This window comes from Pelecanus crispus, chromosome 13 (genome assembly GCF_030463565.1).
Source record: "Pelecanus crispus isolate bPelCri1 chromosome 13, bPelCri1.pri, whole genome shotgun sequence".
Classification (NCBI taxonomy): domain Eukaryota; kingdom Metazoa; phylum Chordata; class Aves; order Pelecaniformes; family Pelecanidae; genus Pelecanus; species Pelecanus crispus.
Window position 1 is genome coordinate 23375203 of NC_134655.1, and position 16087 is coordinate 23391289.

A 16087-nucleotide genomic window follows, 5' to 3' on the forward strand; every position below is an offset into this window, starting at 1 on the left:
CGCAAGCTGGAGGCTTTGGCTGTTTCTCGGGGAGAGCTGACCCTCACAGTGCTGAACGCGGCTGCGGCGTTGACACAGAGTTCCCAAAACCCTTTCCCTCGTGCCGCAACCAGGACCCTGCAGTGCACGAGGGACTGACGGACGGTCCTGGGTCTCTAAAATGGTGCTGTTCATTGTCGTGGTTCAGCCCCAGGCAGCAGCTCAGCACCACGCAGCCGCTCGCTCACTCCCCCTGCCCCGATGGGATGGGGGAGAGAATCGGAGGAGTAAGAGTGAGAAACACTCCTGGGGTGAGATAAGAACAGTTTAATAACTGAAATAAAATAAAGTAAAATAATAATAATAACAATATAATAATAATAGTAATAATAATATACATAGCAAGTGATGCCCAATGCAATTGCTCCCCACCCGCCAACCGATGCCCAGCCAGTTCCCGAGCAGCGATCGCTGCTCCCCGGCCAAGCCCCCAGTTTCTATACTGCCCATGACGCCGTATGGTATGGAATGGCCCTTGGGGCAGTTGGGATCAACTCTTCTGGCTGTGCCCCCTCCCAGCTCCTTGTGCCCCTGGCAGAGCATGGGAAGCTGAAAAGTCCTTGACTGGCATAAGCAGTACTTAGCAACAACTGAACCATCAGCGTGTTATCAGCGTTATTCTCCTACTAAATCCAAAACACAGCACTGTGCCTGCTACTAGGAAGAAAATTAACTCTATCCCAGCCGAAACCAGGACACCCATCAAACGCCAGTGACTTGGGCTTCGCAGGGTGTTCCTGGCTGAGCCTGTGAATCAAAAAATTGGACTCGGGTCTGATGAAATCATGACTGTCTGGAGAACCGCTCCCTGGCTCGGGTTGGTTTAAAGCAGCAAAATTTGCTTTCTGTGCGTTTAGGTTGCACTCAGAACTGAAGTTGTTGTGTTTGTTCCTTTGCCAGGCACAGCACTTTCCCCTCTCTTTGAGGCGCGAGGTGGGCGGGTGGAGCAGCAGCTCATCGCCAGCAGCGGTGGCTATTAGCACCGTGCCAAAAATTGTCTGAGTCTCGCTAGCGGGTAGGTGGTGCGAGCTCTGCCGAGAGCTGAGGCTGAGTGGTTTTCCAGAGGCAAAGTCACTTTGGGGCTGGACTGGAAGCATGCGGTCATGGAGGGAGGAAAAAGGTATTTTTAACAAAGAGAAAAGCAGCCTTCCCTCCTTCCTTGCGGTGCCCTAGAAAGCGTTGTGCACAAGAGATGTCTTGGATATTCCCAAGTACTGCATAATTTTAGCTACACGTAAGCGCAGTATGTGTGCGGTGTGTGTACATATATGGATGGACACGCATATAAAGGCAACTAAGCGGTTCTAGTCAAAGCCAGTCATAAAGGATTAAGCCATATAGAATAATTAATTGCATGTGAAAAGCTCAGGATATGCGGGTACCAGCAGACATCCGGCTGAGCTGCCAGCTTTGCTGCTCTCCCTGCCGCTGCAGCCTCTCACCCTTGCCGTGAGGGTGTTTCGGAAGCCCTCCTGCCAGCACACCTCGCTGGGGAGGAAATCCTCGCAGCCAAAATAGCCACCAGTGGCTTATCAGTGTGAGCTGCCGGGCTGGCTGGGGCCCATCTTCTGCGGAAGGGCTGAGGACGGTACGTGGGGACGAGTGCCCTGGGTAAGGGACGTGCTCTTGGTGCTGCTGCCACCGGACCCGCTGGCGAGAGCGTGGCCAGGGTCTGTAATATATTACCTGGAAATTAATGAGGCTAAAGCGCAGCACTGGGGTTAGAACTGGCTGATTTTGCTGTGTGAATAAGAGGTTTAATGCCGCAGGTAATGGCTTTGAGAAAGAAATCCTGAAAAGCTCTTAATTCACCCTGTCCTCTTCCCCCAGACACGCACCAGCTCCCAGTCCCTTGCTCTCCCTTCTCTTCAACCTTGCGTTTTTCCACTGTAAGACGTTAGCTCACACCTTGGCCTTGGCAAAGCAAATCCTCGATGTGGCTGCTTTTTACCTAAATCTTCTTAGGAGCACCGTAGAGCCAGACATGCCCCCCTAGCCCACGCTGACCTGCTGCCCCACAAGGTACCCGAACTGGTGAAACCCGCTGCTCCCGCATCTCTGCGCTGGGGACCAGCAGCATCCCTGTCCATCTGTCCCCCCCTCGCTGCAGCGTCCAGGCAGCAGAGCTCCCACTGACCCCAGATCCCCGTGGTTTGGGTGCTGGTGCCCAGCCAGGGTGTTTGTGGTAGCGGATCTTGGTGGGCTGTGATAAAACGGGGGGAGCTGGCAGGTGTCTTATGGCCTCTGAAGGGCAGAAAGCACTGGTCTGCACTGAAAAAGGGTATTTCCTCAGGGTTTTGTCTGGGTAAAACCCACCAAAATCCTTGCTATCCTGTACATATAACCCAGAAAGGATTTTTCTGCTGTTTTTCCAATGCAACCTGCGGTGCAGGCAAGCCCAAGGGGTGGCAGCGGCAGCCCGAGTAAGGGTTGCTGCTGCGTCTCTGTGTGACAGATTAGTGAGAGTTTCTGTTTTGCTTTCTTTTTCCTGTTTTTCTTTTTGGAAGGGGGAAGCTGCAGTGCAGAAATAGCAGAAAAGCTGTGCAATCTGAAAAGCTGGCAAAATCCCATCTGTAACTGGTGCTACTGGGAAACCTAGAGCTGGCGCTGCCAGTAAGGTCAGAGCTGGAATACGGGCTTTGTGGTCAGCCAGCAGGACTTATAAATATCTCACCGGGGTTAGTGAGGGCTACGTAGATGTCCACACCAGCTACTCAGGGTTGTACCGCTCCTGAAAGGCACTCGCGGGCTAAAACCATGCTCCCGGTTAAGGTGCCGGTGGCGTGACTTGTCCTGCCCGTGGCGGCGGCCCGGAGCCGGGTCATAGAATCGTAGAATCGTTTAGGTTGGAAAAGACCTTTAAGATCATCCAGTCCAACCATTAACCTACACTACTAAGTCCACACCAAACCAATCAAGGGGAGAGTAATAATTTCACGTTTCCTGGCTGGATTACGTTTTGTTTAGTGAAAGTAAAACTAGAATAGAATCATTAAGGTTGGAAAGGACCTCTAGGTCTTGCCAGCCACATCACTGGCGAGGTTTTGCTTGGGTTTCCTGTTTTGCCTGTGCACTCTGCTGGGTTTGTGCCATCTGAAGCAGCTTTTTTCAGCCCTGAAAACTTTTTCATCCCTCCCCCCCGCCAAGCAAACGAGGAACACGTGTCCTTTTGTTATTTTTTGTGAGAGGAGGAGGAGGAGATTTGGGATAGAGCTGCAGGGCAGCGTGTTTTCTGCCTTTCTCAGTGGTTTTTTTGCCTGTCTCTGGCACACTGTAAGTACCAAAGCAAATTCCTCCAGGTTGTCTGGATATCCCCTCATCTTTCTGAGACCAGCCTTGGCAATGCGAGGGTAAACCACCGCCTGCCCCGCGCTTCCCAGAAACGCTGCATGGGTTGGAAATGTGCGTCCGATCATCAGCAAAGCTGTTTTCTATCAACCCCCCTCTGCCTACGTTTGCTTACATAGCTCCCGAGGGTTTTTTGGCGTTGTGGCCGTCGATGCCTTAGCCCACAAGGAGGAAACCTTGCAGCCCCAGCGCTGGCTGCTGTGCGAGGGGCCCTGGGGGCAACGGGGCCTCTCTGAGCCCCAAACTGGGGTTTCCCCCCTCTGCGGATTGTACCGTTGCTTTGAGAGCAGACGTGGTGCATAATGTGACTATTTACAAGCACTTAAAATAATACCCACGATGCCAAAATATGTGTTGAGATCATTTTATTTCCTTCCAAGCTTGAAGTCTTCAGGATGCACTTGGGTCAGTTTTGTAAACTTTTCTCGGTACCCAGCGAGGGCTGGGATCTTTTCTGGTTTTTAAAGCAAAACTAAGAGGCTCGGGTAACATCTTGATCTATGATGACAGGCTTTAGCAAAACGCCAAATAGCACAAGACTCCTAATAACAGCACAAGAGACGACAATGCCAGCTTGTAGTCCTCCCTTCTGCAGCTCGCCGCGGGTCTCTGCGAGCAGACGTGTCCTGGGAGGCATCCTTCATCCTTCCTCCTCTTTGCTCATGGCATATCCAGTCATGGTCTGTCTTCCAAGTATTCATCCCCCCATAGTTAGCTGAGCATCCCGTAGCTTCTGGGAGCCAGGCAGACTCCCTCGCTCAGCTCTAGGTGCCTTTTTAATAGCGTGAGTGGACCCCAGTTTGTTTGAAAACTCCCTTTAACACTGATGTGGACATAGGTTAATACTTTTTGCTTGATATGTGTTGGTAAAGTTATAGTCTTGCAGTCCAGATTAGGCTAGATTAGGTCCAGATGATTGATTATTTTTTTTCAATGGAAAGAGGTTCAGTTTCCATGGAGATAATTAACTGTCGTGGTCTAGAGCCTCACATGAGCATGGTGGATGCTGTAAGTCATCGTGGGCTGCAGGTAGCTGCAGTCGGGGCTGAAACTCCCCTGGTGCTGCCTCCCTGAACTGTGCTGAGGCTGAGCTGCCCACTTACAAGTTGGGATTCAGAAGGATTTTCAAAAATGACAAATATGTAGAAGCACTGAAACAACAGAAATGAGGGACCCAACCCTGGCTGCAGTTCAGCACGGGAAAAATACTGGCATCAGCAACGGCTTCAGGTATTTTAACAATAACGCAATGGAGAGCGCTGTAAGGCAAACAGTCCCCAATGGTGACAACAAAACGAGCAAACCTTTTTTTCATCAAAATGTCCTTCTAGGTCAGATCCCAGCATCTGTTGCACACAAGGGTAATTCAAGACTTATTTGGAGACCTAATGCAATGTCCACTCAAGCTATGAGAAGCACCTACATGGGGAGAAGTGGCTTATGTTTCAAGAGATGGACTCCAGCAGAAGCTCGTCAGGTGGCATGGGGGGGATTTCCATGCTGTTTATTCGGCTGAAGAACTTGGGAAGAGACCAAAACTTAAAGCGCAGAAGATTTCTCCTCTTCATACGAATGTCATGGCTGGTTTCGGTGACGGAGAGGCTGCTCCTGCGGCGCACGAACCGAGCCCGCAGGGCGGCACAGCTGTGGTGCAGCAGCTGGTCCTGGAACTCGGAGGTCATGAAGTAGTAGAGGACCGGATCCAGGCAGGAGTTGAGGCTTGCCAGGCAGAGGGAGATGGGGTGGAAGAAGAGCGCACTGCTGTGAATGGCACAGTTCTGGATGATGTGCTCTCTCACCAGCATGAAGAACAGGAAGTTGATGTGGTAGGGGGTGAAGCAGATGAAGAAGACGGCCGCGCACATCAAGACCATGCGCAAAGCCTTCTGCTTCTCGCTGGTGTTTTGCAGCTGCGTTGTACACTCCCGCAAGGACTGCCACATCTTCCAAGTGCAGCAGGCAATGATGCAGAAGGGGATGACAAACCCAAACACCTCTGCCACCGTCACCAGCGTGATGGAGGCCCCCGGGCTCAACTGCTTCACCCCCAGGTCCGAGAAGCACGTGTTTGTGCTGTTGGACGAGTCTGCGCTCCTCACTGCGGGCAGGGCTAAGCATGCCATCCCGACGACGAGCCAGACGGCAGCGCTGATGGCTGCGTCGTACCGCTGCTTCCAGTCCTTGGCTTTGAAGGGATGGAGGAGGAAGAGGTACCGCTGGAGGCTGATGCAGGTGAGGAAACAAATGCTGGCGTACATGTTGAGATACTTCAGGTAGAAGCACAGTTGGCAAAGAAAACTTCCAAACGGCCAGGTGTTGTTTATGTAGTAGTACATCCGTAAGGGCAGCGAGAGGATGTGAGCCAGGTCGGCCACGGCCAGGTTGATCATGAAGACGACAGCTTTGCTCTTCTTGCTGATGAAGCGGCACAGGACCCACAGGGCAGCGCTGTTGGCCAGGAGGCCGGGGATGAATATGAGGGTGTAAGTGATTGCGTACAGGGTGGACTGGAAGGACATCTGGGGACCGGTACAGTTCCCAGAGGACCCATTGCTCTCCATCTTGGCTGAGCCTCTTCCCTCATGGGGTGATTCAGATGGGTGGAGGGTTCCTGTAGGGAGTGAAAACGGATGCTGTAAAGCCCCAAACTTCCCAGTATTTCCCCACATGGAGTAAATGTGCTTCAGTACAGAAGAATAAGTTGCGTGTAGGTGTGTGTACAGTGTGTGCGCACAGGCGTACGTGCAAGAGGGTGGGGGGGGTGTTGGGAAGGGTGCGGAGCCAGACCCCGCTCATAGCCAGCAATCCCAGGCGTCTTCCACGCAGTTCCTTTCAGACGTGCTCTGCGGGATTACGGATCCTGCCACCCCCTAAGGCGATGCCACAATGACAGTGGCATTGCAATTGAGCTCCGTAGCATTAATCTCTTTATTGCTAATGCCAGAGAGCTTCTTCAGCTCTCCGGGCTTTTTCAAGACCACTTTTAATTGCATATAGTTTTCTGTCAAACTCCTGTCAAATTGGTGCTCTCTGATAGTTCTACAAGCAATTTCGGTACGACTGTAAATAAATAGGGACTTTAAATGGATCTAGACGTTGTCTTTTCAGATCCACGCAGTGGTCTGATATGAATCGGCAGTGAGGGCAATAATTAGCATTAGCAAATGATGGTGCTGGCAGGCAGCTGACCGGAGCAGAGGCCAGTGGGAGAGGTGCGGACAGATCTATCGGAGCTCTGGCTCCAGATTTCAGGCTGGATTTATAAGCTAATAGCTGGCTGAACATATGCCAGTTGCTCTGCCGGTCCTGCTAACTCAATTCTGGCACTCATGGCACATTGTGCAGACATCGTGTTGTAGCAACAGAAATTATCCTCCAGCAACAGTTCAGGACATGAAGGAAGATAAATACATCTGTCTTTTAGTTAGAGCAGAAATTCTTTTCATCCATTTACCCGTTTCACCTCATCCAGCCAGCGCTGAGGGTATTAGCGGGTCATGGGGAGTTCACAGGTACTCGGGCGGCTCTCCGGAGAGGTGATGGATTTTGCCATCCGCGGGGAAACGGTCTGCTCTTTTTGGGAAGAGGCGATTCAGCAGCAGCAGGTTATAAACCAAGGGCCTGTAGCATCGTCTGCAATAAAACAGTGCAATTTTCCCCTTGGAAAAAAACCAGAGCCTGTAGCTGCCTGCAAGGTATCAGGCAGCCTGCCCTTCCCTTCCAGGAGACCAGAGCCTGATCTGGCAGAGCCCTGAGCACCTCTTGCCGTTGCCACCGAGCCCCTCAACAGCGGTATTTAATTACGAAGCAGCCAGTGGTGCTGTTCCCCACAGCCCTGAGCCTGGTGTGTGCCACAGGGATGGATTTCTAAAAGCTAATTGCCCGCAGCAGGGACCGGGCTTCTGCGCAGAGCCCGGCGTTGCTTTGAGGTGCAGGGTGAAGGCTCCCATACCCTGCTCCTCCTCACCTAGGCAGCTCTTCAGGGGGGTTGTCGTGTTTTCAGCTTCAGGAGGAAGGTTTTATATATAGATATATGTGTGTATATGTATAGCCACACATATACATAGCCAGCAGCCTCTCGGCTAGCTGTCTACCACTTGCACTTCGTCGGTGCATTTTCCCACATTTCTGTGCATGGGCAGTGCTTGCGCCCTGCTTTCTGAACCGAGCCCTTGCCAAACTGCCTTCTCCCGTTTGCTGATTTCTCCAGGATTTGGCTACAAAAAAAGCAAGGCTAAAGTGAAACCCAGGCCACAAATAGGCTGCTGGGCTAATGCACTTCTTGGCTGCTCACTGTGCTTGAGCCGGCAGCCCTGGGCCAGAGGTTTCCGATTTCTCTGCCGGGACGGGGCAGGGGAGCGGGGACGTCTGGCATGAGGGGACAGCGGGGAAAGAAAACCCTTCGGTCCCTGCAGCATCCCTGCAAGCGCCTCGCCTGCCTGAAAACCCACGAGGGGCTCGTGCTCAGCGCCGGCCCCGCTCTCGGCTGGTGCCCTTTGCACCAAGCATGTTTAACCCTGGAAAAGTGGTGACAAGGACACCTTGTCTCCACATCCCTGCAGAAAATAGGGAGGGAAAACTGCCAGGGAGTGTGGGCAATGCAGCTATTCCCAGCTCTTGTCATGGCCTTCCAGCGACAGAGGTGGCACTTGCTGGCCTGGGCTTGTGAAAAAGATTGCAGGGTGCCCAGTGTCCCTGTCCCAGCATCTCCTCCCTGCCACACATCTCAGCCCGAATCCTAAACCTTGTCCCTGCAGATGTGACCACAGGGAGCCTCCTTGCTGGTTTTCTCCATTTTTTTTTTTTTTTTGCTTTCCCTGGGAGTGCCTATTTCTCGGCAGGAGGGCTGGGTGTCGCTTCTGGTACCCAACACTTCCAGTTTTTAGGTGACAGGACTTGTCAGGGCACCAGGCAAGAAAGCGGTGGGGAGCTGCCCGCCGGTCTGGGTTCAGGCCGGTGCTCATTCCTACAATGCTTCCTGAAAGAGCAGATTTTTTAATTTATCATTGTTTTTCAGTTTTCGCCCTGTGAGGAGCCTTCCCTCCCGCCTGTGCCTTGCCCCAAGCCCCTCCAGCTCCCCCCGTGTTTTGCCGTCAGTGATGCCGATGTCGGGACAGGGATGCTCCCGTGGGCTTTGGCAGGGGTTTTGTTCAGCGCCTTTACAAAGCTTGTACGAAATACTCCCTGCCATTCCTTGATTGTTTTCCTACTTCATCCACGCATGGATTTACAGATGGGTGGGAGCCAGGGGGGCTTTTCTTCAGTGGTAAAGCTGAGTTTTATCCAGCTGCATGCTGAAATTACAGGGGGGAGGCTGGTATCGCTGCCAGAGGGGTAAGACCGCTGGTTGCAGATGTAGCACTGCCATTCATTAAGCATCAAGTAACTCTGCAATTAATTAGGAGGTTAAGGCAGCTATTGAAACACCCTTGTTTCTTTTTCTGAGTATGTTAGTAGTATCTGTTACTGGAGGCGTACGTGGCTGTCGTTGTTGGAAATTGCCCGGTTACTCTGAATCACTCTGCGCCCCACCCAGCCCTCCATCGCTGCGGTACTGCATTTACTACTCCCAGATTCACTGGCAAACTCGCCCTCATCTTTTCCGTGGGTTGTTTGGACAAACCGGGATCAAGCTGTGCTCCAGGCATGGCTGGGGAGAGCCCCCGGCTCTGGGAGCCCCGGAGCTGGGGTGCAGCGGGGGGGCCGGGGCAGAGCTGTCTCTGTTCAACCCTGCTCCAGCCTGGGATGCTGGAGGGAAAAGCAGTCTAGGGGGAAAAAAAAATATAAAAAAAAAATCCACTTTTGGCTTGCAATAAGCTCCTGATTTGAAGTAGCGGAGGCTTTCTGGTACTTGTGTTTTAAGCAATAATTTTGTTTGTTTAATCCAGGCACTAACAGGAAACATGTAAACAGAGTTGATCGGTTATGGCAGCTTCTGTCAGGAACAACAAAATGGAAGTATTTTGGGTAAAACGGGCTTTCCCCGCGTGCTGCCGCACACAGCAGCCTGCTCGGATGCAGCGAGCTCCGCTCGCTCGCCCACCCCGCGGAGCCGAGCGAGGCAGAAATACACGGGCATGGTCAGAAGCTGCTGGGGATGTTGCACCAGCTTCTGCCTGATTAGATCTCCTGAGGAAGGACTAAAAAAAAGAAAGTTATAATGTTGCTCAGAACTGCACTAACTTCAGTCTACTAAAAACACACAGCAGAAATCAAACTTACCTTCCTGTGACTCCCATCCTTCCGGGGGCTGACATCCATGCTAGAGAGCAAGAGTGAGCTTTTTGCTTTTATTTCCTACCGATTTTCACAGCAATCCCAGCCCCAGCGACTCCTCGTTAAACCTCCACATGTTTTCGGAGCACTGGAATCCTGCCGGCATCTGCAGCCCAGTACAGTGGCTGCAGAACAGGAAATCCTGTATTTTCTTTGCCACACAAAACATTAAATGACGTTAAAAACTGAGAAGGGGATGACGTCGTTTGATTCAACTGCGGTGCGATAGAGATTGCCGACGCAGCCCTCTTTCCTTCTTTTTGCACAGAAGTTGTGTTAGGTGATGGTGTCCTTCAGCCACGCTGCTTCTGTCCACAGTCACTTGCCGTTTGCTTGCTAAACGCTATAAAATACAGAAGCAGAAATCCTCCAATAAGCACTTGCTAAGGGAAAACTGAGAACTGTGCCAGTGTAAGTTACTGGAAGATAGTAATTTTCCTTCGTTTTCTGGGAAGTTTGGTTAGCCTCCGTCTATCAAGGCTATAGGCTAAAGCTAAGGGTTTGGACTTTATTTCTGAAATAATATGATGGTTTAAGGTGGACATTTTCCCAAAATACTACTGTTTAAAAAAGCCATGATGTACATCATTCCGAATTTCTTTTTTTTTTTTCTTTTTGCCTCCTTTAATTCCTTTCCCATATATATGCATATATATATAATTTTTAGTTCTTTTACTGCTTGCTAAGCATGACTGTCATCTTTCTGAATTGCTGAAAACTGGCAGGCATATATTGTTGTGTAACTTCTTATGAGCTGCCTCATTTCCAGCTGAAATTTTACTTGATACACAGTGTCACATCTTACGGCCCAGGGCTTGCGAAGAGAATATGGCTGCTGGCATCTTTCCCTTTCTTACTGTAGGCGACACATAAATAGAACTACTCTTACTCTGTTCATCTATTTTCTGCAGTTGGTCCTATGACCCCACAAAATTAACAGAAACACAACTGCAGAAGAGAAATGAAAGGAGGAAGCTGTTATAACCTTTAGTTGTAGACTAAGTCAGCAGCTCAGGGTCTGGGATCAAGCATGCGTCTTTTTCCCACAGCATCTGAGCCCACCGGCTCTGCCGGCTGCGCAGGTGCCAGGGTTTCTCCGTGCTGGCAGCGACACTGACCACGGGGACCCGAGTGCGCTCCCGTGCCGTGAAGTGGTGCTTCACGACAGCAGCGTAGAGAACGGAGAGGAGGATCCTTGACCTGAAGTGTCCTGTGGTCAGTGGAGATGCAGTTACTTAAATCTCTTGGTCAGCATCCTCATGAAGGTAAAGGCAAGACCAGTTTATATACGGTTTATATACCAGCCTTTATAGACGTATCTGTGCATTTCTTCATTACCCCTTGCTTATCCATCATGTAAATATAGCCTGGTAGCACGTAGGTACCTGTGAAGCCCCATGCTTCTCGTCTCGGCTGAGAGCAAAGTGATTTGGAAGATGCAAGAGCTCTTTGTCATGCCAGGTTTTCTTCTTGTGCATCTCTTTCAGCAGCTGATGCTGATCCTCGGAAGAAAGAACCGTGCTCGTGTATTTGCGAAATGTTCACAGATTCACGGAAGGGAGGCTGGCACTGCGCCCCATTCCTCTCCAGAGGTTAAAGGTTTATCCCAAAGTGGGTGTTTTATCAGGATATCCTGCCTGGACATCCTACTTCTGTGTCCACAGTGTGCATCCAGCGCCGTATCCAGCCATCTCTGAGCCCTATTTTTAGGTCCCTGTTTACAGCAGGGCTGCTGGGGAAGGAGAGGTCAGTGGATGTCAGACCGTAGTGAGGGTCAGACTCCCACCTCGGGGTTCATAACCGCATCGAGTCCTTCCTCTGCTCATTGGCCTCTTGGAGTACTTTTGCAGAAAATTGCAACCTTCCTGGTTGTGAAAGGCCAATGGATTGACAAGCCTTAAGCCTTTTCCTTCAACATATACTAATCAACCTCTCCACTTGTCTTTCAACAACTGCATGCATATTTTTGTGTAGCATTTCTGCTCTTCTGGCTCATTACCGATACCAAACATGCATTTTACGCTATGCAATGTTATACTTCTGAAGGCAGAAGACACAAAGGAATTTTTAAATAACTGAGACTTTATCTAAGGCCTCCAGATAAAGCTTGTCTTTGCCTTTAGCCTGGTATCCTGTGGGCAGAAGGCCAAATGCATATGATCAGCATCTCTTCAAGCGCTCAGCATTTAGAAATATCTGACAGGATGCACCTGAAGGATGTATGAAAAACAGTGGGCCATTCAGGAGGAGGAGATCTTATTCACACAAAGCAACTCACCCTTGTGCAAAGACTTGCTACAGCTTGACCGGAGCCATTGGCATATGGCCCGTGGGGCTGGATGAGTCCCCAGTGCCCTGCAGCACATGGTCCCTCTCATCACTGCACAGTGGTCTCTACAGGAGCAGCATCTTTAGGAAGCCTTGATTTATTTTACAGCAAATAATTGTTGGTTACTCCCTACCTTTTTGGGCTAAGCCCTTGTGTAATCCACAGACCGAGCATTTTTAGTCAAAAGGCACCAATCATAGCCCTGAAATCTGTTAAATGCAATGAAGGGCTTTCATATTTTTGAGCTGGCTCGTAGTTGTTGAGCTGTTATCCTGCCCTTACAGCTTATTTTGTTTTTTCCCTGCGCAGAGAGCTGGTAATTTCATTTAAGGAAAGAAAATGAAGCTGAGGTACTCGTGAGATCCTGCAGCTCAGAACCTGAGGCTGCAGGAAGGCATTAAATCCCATGGGGTTGCTTTCCAAATATGTTTGCTGTCAAGCACGGGAGGGCCCTTTCCCATGAAGGAGAGGAATTACCAGACCCCTGGTACCAGGCAAGATGGGGTGGCCATTTGCTGGCACTGCAAAGAAATGCATTTTCTTTTGCTAACAGGTGAATGGCTCACGTGCTGGAGCAGGAGAATATGTCGCGCTGTGGTTTTGCGCAGGGTCGTGCTGCCGGGGGGACATGCACTGCCGTCGGGGCGGGTGCCTTGGAGACCTCACCACGTTTCCACCCTGAGCAGTTCCCTTTAGGGGCGAGGCTTGATGCAGGGTTGCTCCAGCACCAGGTGCCAGCGGAGCCCTTCAGATCCATCCTTCACAAATCTGCACAGCTGTACCCAGCCTCCTGATTCAGTTAACATCTGCCTTTCTGTGGCATCTCTGTTGAAAGACTTTTTTGTGTGTGTGTGTGTCTGCCCAAGAAGGATGAAGGTGTCTTCTTTTTATAGCTGGTGAGTCTGGGTAGTGGGACCAGCACAAGAGATAATTCAGGAGCAACATCATGAAATTATATTTCCTCTTGTCAAAATAATAAACATGTTTTATGGTCACAGGAAAGGGGGTGAATTACAGGAACTAGAGCCGGGCACATTGTGCCTTTGAAAGTGTGAGAGCGCTGGCAGGCAAAACCAGCACCTGCAGTCCCAGGTCTTGTGTCGGATCCAGCACCATGAAGGTGCCGAAATACTGTCCTCCTCGACAGTAACGCTGGATTTGTCTTGTCTTCTCTTGAGACACACTGCTGAGGTTTTGGAGGACTTGAACTTAAAGGCTTTGAGTTTCACATATGGGTTTGTGGAGGCCAGACTCATGATATTTGACTTTCTACATGCTTTCAGGAAATTACAAGTTTTCCTTGATCTCTTTTTACTTTCAATTCTTGCTCTCTGGGGTAGCTCACCATCATGACCATCTTGGCTAACTTTCTGTCGTGGTTTAACCCCATCCGGCAGCTAAGTACCACACAGATGATTTAACTCTATTCCGGCCAAACCCAGTGTGCTTTCCCACATGCCAGAAGAGACCATTAGACTAAAGTTGTCTAACCTCCTGCACATCAAAGTGACTTGATTTGAAGGTGTTGAGTGTGTGACTTTTCCTCACAGGCTGGGGCTGCGGTATGTAAAAGACCATTTTGGGGGGTCTAAGGGAGTTCAGAGGGTGAGGGAGACAGGGGGGAGAGCGTGAGCAGCCGAGGCGCTTGGGGATGCCGTCATGGTGACGTGGAATGTTATCCCTCATGGAGCCACCAGATTCCTTGTTAAGGGTGGGAGAGCCACCATCACTCTGGACATTCAGATGCTGGAGCAGGTATTCCCCTGACGGGTCAACATTCTAACTTTCAGTAGATAGGGGACAAATACCAGTTTCTGCTTTACCAGTCTTGTCGTAAATGATGTGAGTGCTTTTTTAAGCCATATAGATTTGGATCTGCAAAATGATTGTTGGATGAGATATAGAGAGATGGTTTCTGTAGTCTTGCCTGCATGTAAGAATGATAGCAATCACTCTTCACCCAGTCACATACCACCTGCAGCACAGCTATTCCCATGGAGGACCTTTCTCTCCCCAAAGTACTTCTAAATCCAATGTAAGCGTTGTAGTTCAAAAAGAAAAAAAAACCCAAAACAAACAAACCACCAAAACCAACCACACCAGTCATCTTAGAATAGGGTGAAAACCTTTTTGTAGACAAGCAAGCAATCTGTTTAAGAGTAACAAAAGTTGATGCACTCCATCACTTGAACTCTTTGATTCAAGGAGGAGCTGATCCCATTGAGTTTTCTAGGCATAAGTTATAACTATGAAACTCAGCTGACATTTGCAAAAATGCGTTTATTTTTTAAGCATCAATTTTTGGAAAGAAAAATGTAGGACAAGCTACGTGGTTTTCGTAACAGTGCCTTCAACTTGTTTCCACCTGATAAAAGGAGAATTCTGTGAGAACGAAATCACAGTAAACAGCTCCCAGTCACGTGCTTAGCTGATCAAGGTCCACAAAAATCCTCCAAACAGCCACTGAAGCTAAAGTCTCCTTCACTGACAATATTATACAGTGTCTAGCTTATGAGAAAACAGCTAAATTGACAAAAATTGCATTATGCATGCTTAACTGTACCTGAGCGTCAATCTCTGCTCACATTTTTAAGGGGACTACTTGCAGTGTGTAAACATGTATGTATATTGGCATAATGAACTGCCAGTTAAATCAGAAAAGACATTTCCATTGACTTCTGTGGGAGATGGACTATTTGCCTACTCTGCACCTTTCTTACCAGAAGCCTGCAATAATACTCTGTCTGTGAAAGTTACATCCTTCAGATAGGCATATTTTGGTATTTTCACTTAACTGCATGTAAGATTAGTTCATTGTACAGTAGTCCATAACTATCTTCTCACAAACGGCAGGAGAACTACAAGAGCTTATCATATTTAATCAGTAAGTCATCGCTGCCTTTTAGAGGAACTCCAGCGTAATGGTTATTTAAACCTGGCTATTGTTTGCTTTTTCCCATTTTATTGTAAAACAGTCAAGTGGTAAAACATAATATGTAGAAAATTTTTGGCTGAGTTAAAATGTAATTATGCGGAACTGAGGAGTTAGATTTAAAATACACTTAGCAAGTGTTTCTGGTATTCTGTTTTTGCAGCAACATGTAAAATGCTGGCACTGGTGCTTACTGAGAATTGTACATGTTCCTTTTGAAAAAACACAGATTTTCAAAGTGCTTGTCACACAGTGCCTGTGTTCAGCCAAAACAATCCCCAGGTATTGTGAAGATACCCTTGAAGTTACACAAAGTGGGTGAACTTGGCTGAAGAGCTGTCACTAATTTAAAATAAGGGGTAAATGGCATGCTTTCTTGTCACTGCCTTTTTTATCGTCATAGCTGATGAAGTTATGAAAACGTAAACATAAAGATCACGAGAGGAACTGGTGGAAAAAATCACAATGAATAAGAAATTAGCCTATGCTCAATTAGTGAAATCACCTTGGCAAGAACACCTCTCTTTTAAAAGAGTTTTGCCAGTTGAACCCATTGAGCAGAGTTTTCATGGGGCGGATCCATCACAGATGCCTTTGAGGCGAAGCCACATGCAGGAGAAAGAGAAAGCGAGGACCCGAATGGTGCCACCAGCATCATCAAATCCACCCGCACCAATGCAGAGTCTGGCTGTGCTGAGTCTGGCTGCACCCTGCCTGCAGCATGCTCCCGGTGGTCCTGCCCCTTGGGGTCCAAAGGCGAAGGCCACGTGCTGATGCCCCCCCCTTGCACCCAGGGGCAGCTCGGAGGGGAAGAAAGTCAGTCACTCGGAGCAAGGGAAGGTCCCACTCTCTGGAGCGTTTGAGGAGCCGTCAGGAGAATTTGTCCTGCAGAGGGTCTTGCACCAGCTGTAGGTGCAAGTTACGGGACGCGTCAGCAATTAAGGAGCAAACTTAGAGCTGGGTGAGGAGGAAATAATGAATGAGAGCAGGAGGGGGAGTGCAGGAAAGGTTGAAGCAGAGATAAGTTGGTGACCAGTGGGATGCACTCAAAGCCGGGGCTGCAGTGCTGAAGCAAGCTGCCGACCTTCACACGTCTGCAGCCCTGAGCGCGAAGACTGAAACTGCCATTTGTTATTACTGGCCATTTTCAGGATCTTGTAGGC

The 16087-nt window shown here is 49.4% G+C and overlaps 1 protein-coding gene across 1 annotated transcript; it reads right to left on the reverse strand.

The window, feature by feature from the left end:
- Positions 1 to 4832: 4832 nt before the first annotated feature.
- On the reverse strand, positions 4833 to 5948 carry LOC104025645 (putative P2Y purinoceptor 10). The gene has a single exon (XM_009485622.1). The coding sequence runs from the start codon at positions 5946 to 5948 to the stop codon at positions 4833 to 4835; it is 1116 nt and encodes a 371-aa protein (XP_009483897.1).
- Between the last annotated feature and the right edge of the window lie 10139 nt (positions 5949 to 16087).